This window comes from Takifugu flavidus, chromosome 5 (genome assembly GCF_003711565.1).
Source record: "Takifugu flavidus isolate HTHZ2018 chromosome 5, ASM371156v2, whole genome shotgun sequence".
Lineage (NCBI taxonomy): Eukaryota > Metazoa > Chordata > Actinopteri > Tetraodontiformes > Tetraodontidae > Takifugu > Takifugu flavidus.
Genome location: NC_079524.1, coordinates 8,558,914 through 8,570,154, shown reverse-complemented (window position 1 = coordinate 8,570,154; position 11,241 = coordinate 8,558,914). Strand labels below are relative to the sequence as shown.

The 11,241-nt window shown below is 45.3% G+C and overlaps 1 protein-coding gene across 1 annotated transcript in view; it reads right to left on the bottom strand.

Annotated features, from left to right (window-relative positions):
- LOC130526150 (zinc finger SWIM domain-containing protein 6-like) overlaps nt 1-11,241 on the bottom strand; it is a 36,613-nt gene continuing 25,372 nt past the window's right edge. The window contains exons 6-14 of the mRNA XM_057033582.1: nt 10,706-10,876; nt 10,434-10,580; nt 10,171-10,317; nt 9,568-9,828; nt 8,617-8,752; nt 4,315-4,472; nt 4,057-4,220; nt 3,629-3,710; nt 1-3,541 (exon numbers count right to left, since the gene is read on the bottom strand). Of these exons, the coding sequence (XP_056889562.1) occupies nt 2,676-3,541; nt 3,629-3,710; nt 4,057-4,220; nt 4,315-4,472; nt 8,617-8,752; nt 9,568-9,828; nt 10,171-10,317; nt 10,434-10,580; nt 10,706-10,876 (2,132 nt within the window). The 3' untranslated portion in view covers nt 1-2,675. The remainder of the gene's footprint in view (nt 3,542-3,628; nt 3,711-4,056; nt 4,221-4,314; nt 4,473-8,616; nt 8,753-9,567; nt 9,829-10,170; nt 10,318-10,433; nt 10,581-10,705; nt 10,877-11,241) is intronic.

Here is an 11,241-nt window from a genome sequence, read left to right as displayed (position 1 = left end):
TACGTTTCCAAAAAAAACCTAACTTTTATTAAAACAAAACAAAACAAAATCAATTATTGACTCATGAACAAGATTATAAAACAGTGATTTTAGTTACATAAATAAATTGATATCGGTGTATCAAATCTTAATTTCATAAGCATGTATACATGGTCATTGTAATAAATAAAATGGGAGAGCAGAGCAGAGGATTCCTACACAAATAAAAACAGGGGAAAAAAACAGCTAGAAAGACTCAGAGGAAATTGTTTCTGAAGAGAACAAGAGACACTGGACAACGTGTATTTTTCACCAAACACACATGAGGAATTGCTTTGTTAAAGCATGAGTTACACAGCCATTCACTTACTAATTAAGGACACTAAAGCTGGGACCAAGGTGGGTTGTCTCTCACCTCTGAGAACGCGTTTGGTTCTTAGATAGATCTCCGGTTTGGTTACTTTAAAGCGTTAAGACAAGGCAAGAGAAAAGGCTGCTTTTTATCTCTAATGAGCTCAAGATAGGAAAAAAAAGACGCTGAAAAAAGAAAAATCAGACATGTAAAGAAGCTAAAAGGAAAGTAATGACAGGACAGCCGAGCAGTAAAGAGTCAGTCTAAATTCTGTGGCAAATGAGGAGACTGGCTTTTTTTTTTTTTTTCCAAATCAGTTTGACTCAACCTGTGTAAAATTATCAACACTTTACAGATTTACAGAACTCGGAAGTTACTCGGACAAGTGTCATATTACTGCAAAAGGCAGCCGACTTCAGCCAAAAGGCCCCTTGAAATGCATGTAAGGCTTGATACGCTAGCCATCCTTTCCACGCAGGCTGATCTCTGATTAGCTCCCCTGTAAAACAAGCTAGTTTTCCCACAGGAAAGCTAAGCTAGAGCCACAGCCTACGTGTTAATTATGTGTTTTGTTAACAAACGCCAATGGCTTGAATCAGTCTCCAGACCCGTCCCAGTCTTTAGTCAGCAGGAATAAACATCAACTTTTGTTCTCCGCTGTAACAATTGCAGGCTTGATCCAGCGTTCCAAGCGTGAATGTCAGAGAGGTCAGTCTAGTCCTTCTGATATGTTCCGTTTCCAACAAAAGAGCAAAGAAAGTGAAGACAAAAAAGACAGGACAGCGAGAGCGAGAGAGAGATAGAGAGAGCAAACTACAGCGGCTTCAAGTATTTCACATTACATAGAATACTCTGTATAAATTAGTTAACATATACTTTCAAATCCTCCATATTCAGACATATACTATGGCATATATACAGAGTACAATAAATGCTCGCTCATGTTGTGTCGTGTGTTTGTCTTTTTCCTGTAGTCGGTCGATCATTTGTTCCACCTTTCTCCTGTGTAGTGAAATCCCTGAGAACATTCTGGTTGGACAATTACTGACGGTTCCACACGATGAACTATAACAGTAGAAAGTCTAATTTCTAAGATTCACATGCACAGAGGGAAATGACACTGGCCTAGTCAGAAATATACCCTAAAATGGTGTCTGCAGAGATGAGACGGGGAGGGGGGGCCTGGTCATCCTGCGGGAGATGTGTACTGGAAGTACCAATGCAGCGTCGCACAGCAGAGCCGACCACAGCAGGAATCCCAAATCGCTGATTAACACTGATAACAAAAAAAGGGGAATGAAAGTGGAGCAGGCTGACTGTCGTATCATGAGGTAGTCCTCTCCCTCTGGGTCTCACCTACAAAACGTATTTGCGATTACCATTATGCCATTGTAGCATTGACAATAGCGCTGCAAGAATAGTCCCGCTCTTCGTCTAACGCGCTTGTGTAGAACCTCCTGCTTGGAAGCAGGTACCGATTAAGGATGTGGAGGGGGGGGGGGGGGGATTTCAGTAATGACAACACGAGTTTGCTAAGAGCATTGTTGTGTGTAACGGAGCTAATGCCCAGGGCCGAGAAAAGAAAGAGGAAAAAAAAATAACAACAACTAATGGCTGCTCAAGTGCTGCTGCTGCTGTCCCTAAAGAAATGCTGATGGCGGCGTTCTGTCAGTGCTAATCTAAGATTGGCTGAGCTGAGCTAAGCTGTGCAGTGCCGCCCAGCGCCCACCGATACGGGCCTGGACAGAGGGAGGTGCTCCGTGTACTTTAAAGCCTTTAGTTTCTCTTTGAGGATGCTGAAACATTTTTTTCCCCCCACTTTTTTTTTTGTTTGTCTTTTTGTTTCTGACATGAGCGATATTGTAGAAAGGCCTCAGCCACTTGACAACATAACTCGACGCACACTGAAAATAAAGGGGCAGGAAAAACAACTTTGAATCGTAAAAACAAAAGTATGAAATTTGTGGGGGGGGGGCGAATCACTTTCCATTTTCCACTCTCACACATGTAGAGAAATACACACAAACATTCACAACATGACAAATTTCCTCTCTTCTGAAAAATAAAAACACTTCTGTACACATAGTAGTAATAATATTAATAATAATAATAATAATAGTAATAATGTTTATAACAATAACAACAGCAAGAACAATAATACCACATGTGGCTCTGTTGATTTTTTTGTCATCTTTTCCTGTCTTTTTGCTTTATTCCACAAGTCACATCCCTCTTTTTACTTGTCTGTTTTAGTCCAAAAGAAGTTCAAAAGGCAGACTCAAGTTAATAGAAAAGTACTAGAGAGTGAGGGGGGAGCTTTTGGCGACCTCTCCTGGCTTCACCCTCAGCCGAAGCGCTCCCTCACCAGCATCATAAGTTTCTTTTTGCCCTTGTAGATCTGTTTTAGGTTGTCTATGAACTGGGTGAACTGAATGTGTCCGTCGTGGGCCATCATGAACGTTTCTCGGGCCTTACCCAGGAATTCAATGAACTCGCTGTAGTGGCGCGGGCTGATGTGCGTGAGCCGAGAGTGCGTGGTGTTGATGTAGGCTCCGATGGTCGCGTCCAGCAGCTGCCTGAGCGGCGCTTTGTCCAAGGACATCAGTTTCCCAGAGTTCCTGCGGCTTTGCAGCGCCGATACCATGCCCGGCGTGGTCAGCGTGCACCTCCGCAAAATGTCCGACAGCACGGTGGCGCACTTCACACTCTTCACCACCAGGGGGATAACAGCAGCTAGCTCATTTTTCCCCAGGGAGTGGCTGAGTGCGCAGGCCCAGAGCACATCATTGATGGCTGGGTGTGTGTCCTGGTTGTAACTGAGGTTCAGATGAGCCATTGCTAATGTGGCCAGCTTATAGGCCCTCATTGGGTAACCGCGGTGTTCCATGTAGCGTGCTATAGTGAACAGTTGCGTGTAGCTCATCCCTGTTGCTGCTGCGTCAAGTACAATCTGGTAGGCTGTCTCAAAGGCAATGTGGTCCTTTTCACAGAGTGTGAGAGCAGAAAGGGCGCAGTTTTGCGGGTCCTTCATGGCACACTGCAGGGCGAGGGTACGGGCGGAGGAAGCCAGGTTTTCCTGCTGGTGGCAGTCCAGATGGAGGCGGACGATAGTGCTATTTGACATTACAGTGGTGGCCACGATGCTGGTGGCCTCTGTGGGGGTGAAAAGGGTGAACCAGCTCTGCATGATGCTGTCCAGCGCGTACACCCCTGAAGAAACACAAGTTGCTTTAAGTGAGGAGGAAATAACAAGATTGAGGGGCGAGATCGAGTCCACTTGAGGACAGGCTCACTTACCCACTTCAGTGGCACATGTGACTAACCAGCGCACCATCTCTCTTCTTCTCCAGTTCAATGTGGACAACGTTATTCTCATCACCTGAGAAAATTAAAAGCGGTTTAGGATGGAATACATTCAATCACTTTCAATACTTTCTATTATTGGATTATTTCTGTATTTCAGAAACAGAGAGAGAAAGAAGCCAAAACCAAAGTGCTCCTCAAAGAAAAATGTCTCCATGCACTGATGAGTCGTCTCTGCTTTGTGCGCTTTTTTTTTTTGAATATTAATTTTTTTTCCTAAGTCTGATTTTATTTTGGTACTTTTGAGTGCATTTAAAAGAGTTGAAATGTCGGGACCAATAAATAAACACAACAGAGTTTTAAGGAAAGAATGACGTCAGTGTGTGTTTCGATGAGGAAAACCTGAGGCAGCGTTCGTGTACCTGTAGTCCTAGTTCCAGTGACACTTTGAGGAGTGTGATGTCGGGCAGGCTGTCCATCAGAGTGGCGATCTTGAATGCGTCTTGAGCCAGTTTGAAAATGTGAGACGATGAGTGAATGTTTTTCTGGATGGACTCCAAGACCGTCTCCAGCCTTCGACTGTCACCTAGCGGGGACATGACCACAGGGTTGCTTTAGAATACCACCGGGCCGTGACATTTTCCATCCACGCCATGTGTGTATTGTGCGTATTGTCACACCTTTGGCAGCGGTGAGCATGGTAGAGGCCAGCTCACACTGCTGAGACTCTATGTGGCTCAAGGTGAACCAGCGTGGATAACGGTTGGGCACCACAGACACAATGTGGTGAGGCCTTGACAGGTCACCAGAGGAGGCCGTCGACTCCAACACGGGTAACCTAGTGACGACAGAAAATCAGATCCAAATCGTGAAATTTCCACATGTATATGTAGGTACTTTATGTCTTTTGTACATTAATAAGAAGCTGCTGCAGGAAAGGGCTGAGATACCAAAGGTTCAGAAGTCGTCACAATCAGAGGAAATTCATTACAGCCGTCGCACATTAACAAGGAGACGGAAATATTGTGCAGACAGAAAAAGTATGGGTTGAAAGTGACTTTAAACTGAAAATGACTTTACAGATCATGGGGGATTACGGTTCTACGATCCCTGCAATTTACATCGGACCTAACATTTAATCACCTAGAATCCAAGGTGTAATTAGTTCCTGCTTCGCCCTAATTGGTCATAATGAAGCCAGATCCACGCAACACCTGCTAGCAGATGGAGGAACTTCACAAGTGTCTCCCTCTCATTATAATAACACTGGCTGGGCCGAGCCTTCTCCAGCACCACAAGAACCAGTGCCATTACTACAGTGGCCGGCTCATATCCTATTCTGCTTCACTTCCCGTCCCTCTGCACCCACCCTGCTTTCAAAGGTCCGCACTCCTTCAGAAGGCAGTGCAACCTGGTCTTCTCTTAGCCAATCACCAAGCTAATTGAGTCCACAGGGAAATTAAGGAATTCACCTTCCAGCCCCGTAAGGCTGGACACACATCAAACAAATACCGACACACATGAACGGAGAGAGCCAGAACGCCCACGCACGCATGCCTGCACTGCACACATGCTCAGATAGACACATGCACACATCCACCTGCCTTTTTGAAAACACATCAAAGCAGCTGGCTAAGTGCAATGTGATGCTAAATGTCAGTTTCAATCTCACAGCGGAGTGCATTGGATACTGTTACCATCTGAGTGAGGGGGAAAAAAAAGCCTCTTTGTCGAGACCACAAGCGAGACTCATCTCAGAGAGAAAAGATGGCAAAAACTCAGCTGCATGAACACTGACACTTGAAGTTCAGAAGCCCTAGCAACAGCAGGGTTTGCTCTACACTCCACACTCAAAGAGCTGCTAAAAGCTTCCACCACACTGGGGCCTTCTTGGAGATTCCTGGGGTGTAGCAAAGCAAAAGAGAAAAAAGAGCCTTGGGTAAAGATGGAGGCCTCATCAACATTCCAGTCTTTGTTTGGTTTTCACTAGAGAGCCAGAGGCCTCCGTTGCAAAAGGAGCTTGAGAGGCCTGGCCTGCTGAAAAATAACCTCCTCAAAATGTTGTGAGGAAAATCCATACTGGGGTTATTGCACCATGGGAAACACGAAAACGCTGAAAAAACATCAGAGAGGATTGGTAGGGATTGTTTCAAAGCATTCCCTCTCCGTACAGTCCTCCATGCTGGGTGCCTTCTCATCGTGTGATGCGGCAAATAGGTGCTTATGTGACACCTGTTTGTGTGTTTGTATGTGTGTTTCCAACGGAATCACCAATACTAGATATCAAAGTGCATCTCTGATAGCATTCAAACCCAATTTGAGACTATAAGAGTCAGAGGGTGGAGGGAGGCAGGTTCTTTAGCACCTTACTACATGCCTCTAAAAGGGGCAAAAGTGACACTTCCCACCACTAATGAGTGGACAAGGTTGATAGGAAGCAGCACAGTCAGGGGTTTACCTAAATCCTGGGGCCCTTTCGGGTTTCTGGACAGTGTCACGAAGAAAACTGACCCCTCTACCTTGGGGTTACCCCCACCAACTGTAAACACCCTTCACTTTCATAATCCATTAAGCTCACATCTATCAACTGAGTCACATCCTCTGGAAGACCTCTAAGAAGACACACTCAAGCCTTTATACGAACCAAGAGCGGTGATCAAGTCACACATGGCCAGAGATCGCCCCGTTAAGTGTCCCCGATTATTTAAAATAACGACCGCCATGCCGTCGACCGCACCGCTGTACATTACATGTGCTACAATTTTGGTGAACTCTAAGGTGCTGCAGGACTCTTCTGAGTTAAACAGATATCAACAAGTGCCCTACTGACACCGAAGACCCGATCTATGCTCACAATTGTGCTGCATCTGCAATTCTGATTCAGAAATAACTATTGAAATATACCAGCTGAATCACAACTGAAATATGAAAGGTTATCTATTCTCTGTCTTTACAATATAAAATGTTGAGCACCTCCAGCCAAAATAGACGTGATGCTGTTAGCATGTGTATTTTTTTAATGTGCGGTGAAAAACATGCATATTTGTGAGGTAATAGTATTTTTTGGTGAAGCAAAAAGGATCACTTTGATTTTGCTGCGCAAAAACAGGCAAAACTACAGAAAGTGTGTGACGATGAGCAGATATCATCCCTGTTGCAGATGATGAGCAGATATCACGACAGGATATTTGCTTGCCGGCATGTGCTACTAAGAAACTCTCAGCAGAAGGAAACAAAAAGGCAAAATTAACGCGGCGCTTTGACTCACAAGACATGTACACTAGATACTGGTCAATATATATTGTAGTAAAAACAAAGCTGTTACTGTCTGGAAGTACTGCACCCGTTTAACATCATCCAAATACCAAACCATTGAAAACTACTGGTAACAAGTGGGTGGAGTTTGTCTCTTCGGCGTCTTTGGCTGTCCATCTCTTCTGCAGTTGCCTCTGAGGCGCTGGGATCTGTTTTTGGTTTGATTACACTCGCTTTTTCATCACACCGCAGCATAAGCTCCCTTCACATGCTTCAATATAACTCATGGCCCACTATAAAATCTGCCAAATCTCCACATACATTTTGTCTCGATGGTGGTTTGACTATTCTGTTGAGAATAGACATTCAGGGATTGCCAGCAGACAGAGAAAATGTGTGTAAATGAGCAACAGGGCTACTCTTTCCCTCTTTTGTTGTATCAATGATAGTGCTATAATGGGTCCATTAAAAAAGCCCTGGTTCTTTTACCCCCTCCTCTATATTTAACTGTCCTCTGTCCCATGGGAGCACAGAGGTATATGCTTTCATATTACACTACGCTACATTACACACATTCATTATGTGCTGAGTAGACACCCCTGGCTCCCAGGAGCACCCATAAGTGGCCATATTATTCTAAATCGCTGCTTTCACACCACAGGAGTGAGGGCGGAGGAGGTAAGGGAGGAACCAGGAAAGGTGAGAGGGACCAACGGCTGACTCAGGACAAACACGTTTGGGTTGTCTGTTTTGAGGCATGGAAGGAATGACCTTAAAACCACACATGTCATCAGTGGGAAAGCCAGCCAAGTTGTTTTGGTTTTGTAGGCGAGCCATTACAATGCCTGACGCCTCCCAAATGCTTAACTGGAGGGAAGTGTGAATTATACCTTTTTGTTCCTAGTTACATCTGACGATGACATTGAAAAGCCAGGAGAATTTTTAAAAAAAACCCAACTTGCTTATCATTCATTCACAAATCGTGTGCCAGTCTCCCAGCGATGGACTGAGCTTCGCTTTGTAGAACCACAACAAACATCCTCCGCACACACACACACACTGTGCTCTCCCAGTTGGCCCCATGCATGCGAGTGTGCTTCCTTCTCATTACAGCCACACTAATTACACTCTCATTAATGTAATTAATATTCACTGATCCAGCTCCCACTAGTCACAACATCAAAACACAGCAGCACAGACTGATTAGCACATATACACATGTACATATTGTCCAAAGATGAATACACACAGGGGCTTAATATAGAGATCAGATGGAAAACGGAGTCAGCCGGAGCCTCAAATAAACACAGACACGGTATATTTGCAGTAGTTCTGACTATTCTCTGACTGACTATACAGCTCGAGGGGGTATTAGGCTGTACGCAAATAACAACAAAGGGAAAAGAGGAGCCAGATGATCACAATAAAGTCTGCAGTCCACCTTAGTCACCATTCAAGACAGAAAAACAGACATATTTTGTGAAAGATTTTTCCATTGGAGTTTTAACAGGCTCCATTAGTCCAAACTTGAAAGGATTTTCTTAATCCAAGGATCAGCATTAAATTCTATCAATGAAAATCTATAAAATTTGATTTGTGAGGGTTTTTTTTTTTGGACACACACACACGCGCGCGCGCACACACACACATACACACACACACATACACGCGCGCGTACACACACACACACACACACACACACACACACACACACACACACGACCTACCGCATGGCTCTCAGTGCAATTTTGTACGCCAGTTCAGCGTCATGAGGTAGGAGAGAGGTAAAGAGATAGCGGGCGAAGGTGTGCATGGGGACACTCTCTCTGTGGATGATCTCTCCCAGGCCAGAGTATGGACCCGCTGTTGGAAACATACAAACATGCACATATTAGCGCAGTAAAAACAATAAACGAAACTCTTTTATTGTGATAAACAGACGGGGAGAAGCGCATGTGTTCTACATTTGTTTAATACAGAGCTGCCCTTTTTCTGTAGTTCATTGTGAGGTTACTTATCTGGTCCATCTCCCTCACCCAAGCCACGTGGCAGCAAACTGACATTAACAACCATATGGTTGTGTGTGCAGACTTGGCCATGCGCTCTCTTCCTTCCCTACCCCCATCTCTTCCTGTACTTCCCCTCTCTCTGGTGGGTTATTTTAAACCCCAACAGGCTTCTAAACCACAGACCACATCACACAATGTCGTGGCTGCAGCCTCCAGGGGCCCGCAGAGGCCTCGGAGCCAGGCGCTCTATTAGTAACGGAGCCAGAGGTGGGTGGTCGCGCCGGGGATGCGGCTGGGGTTTTGGTGGGGACCCGAGTGGAGGTTTGACTAAGCAGGAGCTTTCAGGATGTGCCCCTCCCCACTCTGCCTTTCCCATAACCAAACCTCATTCTGCTTCAATGCAAGTCCTGTAAATGTGCACACTGTTTTGTGCACACACATGTGTGTGCTGTCACAATACTGCTGGTGTTACTGTGTAAAGAGCTCATTTTGGTCTGGCCCAGGGCAGCTCAGCTTCTATTTGCACCACCAAATGAAAGGATAATAAATAGTGAGACAGACTCCAATGTGTTTTTGTGCTTCAACAAGAATGTATGCATGGGAAGGAGAGAAAAGCAGGAGAGGAGGGGTGTCTTATATGTGTGTGGTGGCTGCTCTTAGCTCTCTTACCCTCTAGCAGAAAAACGGCCTGTTTACGGAAAATTTTGACCAGCGAGTCATCCAGTTCCACTTCTTGTAACTTGGCCAATAGCTGCTCCTCATTGCGACACACCTTCTCCTGAGCATACAGTCCATCGGGCATCACCCGCTGCTGCCCTAAGCCGATGAGGGCTGTTTCCACTGCCAGTGCCACGTAGGATTCACCGTCTCCTAGTAATCGCTGCATGGGCATTCGCTGGAGTTCTGCTCGGCTGACAACACTGGAACAGTCTAGGGGAGGGAAGGGAAACATGAGAGTGAGTTGAAATGCTGTAAAATGAGAGAATACCAGTCATCTGGTATTTTATGAAAAACCACCGTCTTAGCCACAAAGTAGGATTTTAAACCCAATGACAATGGCTGGAGGTGAATCAGAACTTCAGTTATATTTGTGGCCTCTTAAATGCAACACAAAAATTTGAAGTCTTATTTTGTCATTAAAGGCACTAAAAATACTGAGCGCTATAAACAAGGCCGCAGTTATTCCACAGTCCACAGGCGTCAACACGTACACACAGAAACAGCGATATATATCTGTGAAGAAGCTTGATTATGGCTATCAAATAAAAGCACCTGAGAGGTCTAAACAGGTGTTGGCGCCCTCGTCTCCTGCTCGCCCCGACTCGGTCAAAGTGCTGAACAGGGTACCTATGGGGTCGAGGGGGTGTCCCACCCAGCCCTCCATGTTAGTTATGGAGGTATGGCCTTTATGGAGCAACTCTGAGGAAGACATCAACATTATAATTATAAACTGAAAAACTTTATTGAAGACAAATATGTGCTGGATGGGTGGAAAAGTAATAAAATATAAAGCCCGAGTTGAAAATGAGACACACCTTTCTTGTGTCGGCGAAAATGCTCCAGTTGTCTCTGCTGCTGCCGCCGTAATGTATTTACCACAGCAATAGCCAGGCGGAGGGCTTCTCTGGGGTAACCATGTGAACGCAAAGCATCCACCCTGGCACAGGCTGTCGGAACATGTTCTATGGGGAGACAAAAATCAATTTCAGCCCCAATAATCTTCAACCAGCTCCCCTCTCAGAGGAACACACACACACACACACCACACACACACACACCACACACACACACACACACACACACTCACCATGCCACAAGGGCCAGCCGTGCGAGTCAAAGAGGGAGCCCTCCTGGTTGTCATGGTAGCAGTAGTTGGCGTAGAGGTCACTGGCGATAATGTGCTGGAGGTGTCGGTCCTGCCAGTGCAGGTCACAGGCTTCAATTGCCCGTGTAAACACAGTTCTGTGGGGGCGAAGCTCTGCAAGGGGGGGGGGGGAGTCAGAGGTGAAAAGAGGGTGCGAGATATTTTAAGTCTCCTCCATGGTGAGAAGAAAGGCCACAATTAGATGATCTGGGATTACTATTACTCTGAACAAACCTGGCCATCACCTCTACAGCAAAATTTATAGCCAGTACCAGCATTTACACCGCAAAAAAAGTTTTAAGGGAGAGAAGCTGTTGATTTTTAGCTATTCTATGAGTGTGAAAGAGAATGAGCTGAATGGACAAAAGCTACAATTCCACATTTCTAGTGTCCTCATGTCCCATCTCCCTCACCACCCCGACATGTATTATTACAAAGTAAAACTGTTATTGACTAACACACAAAACTTATCAGTCGCT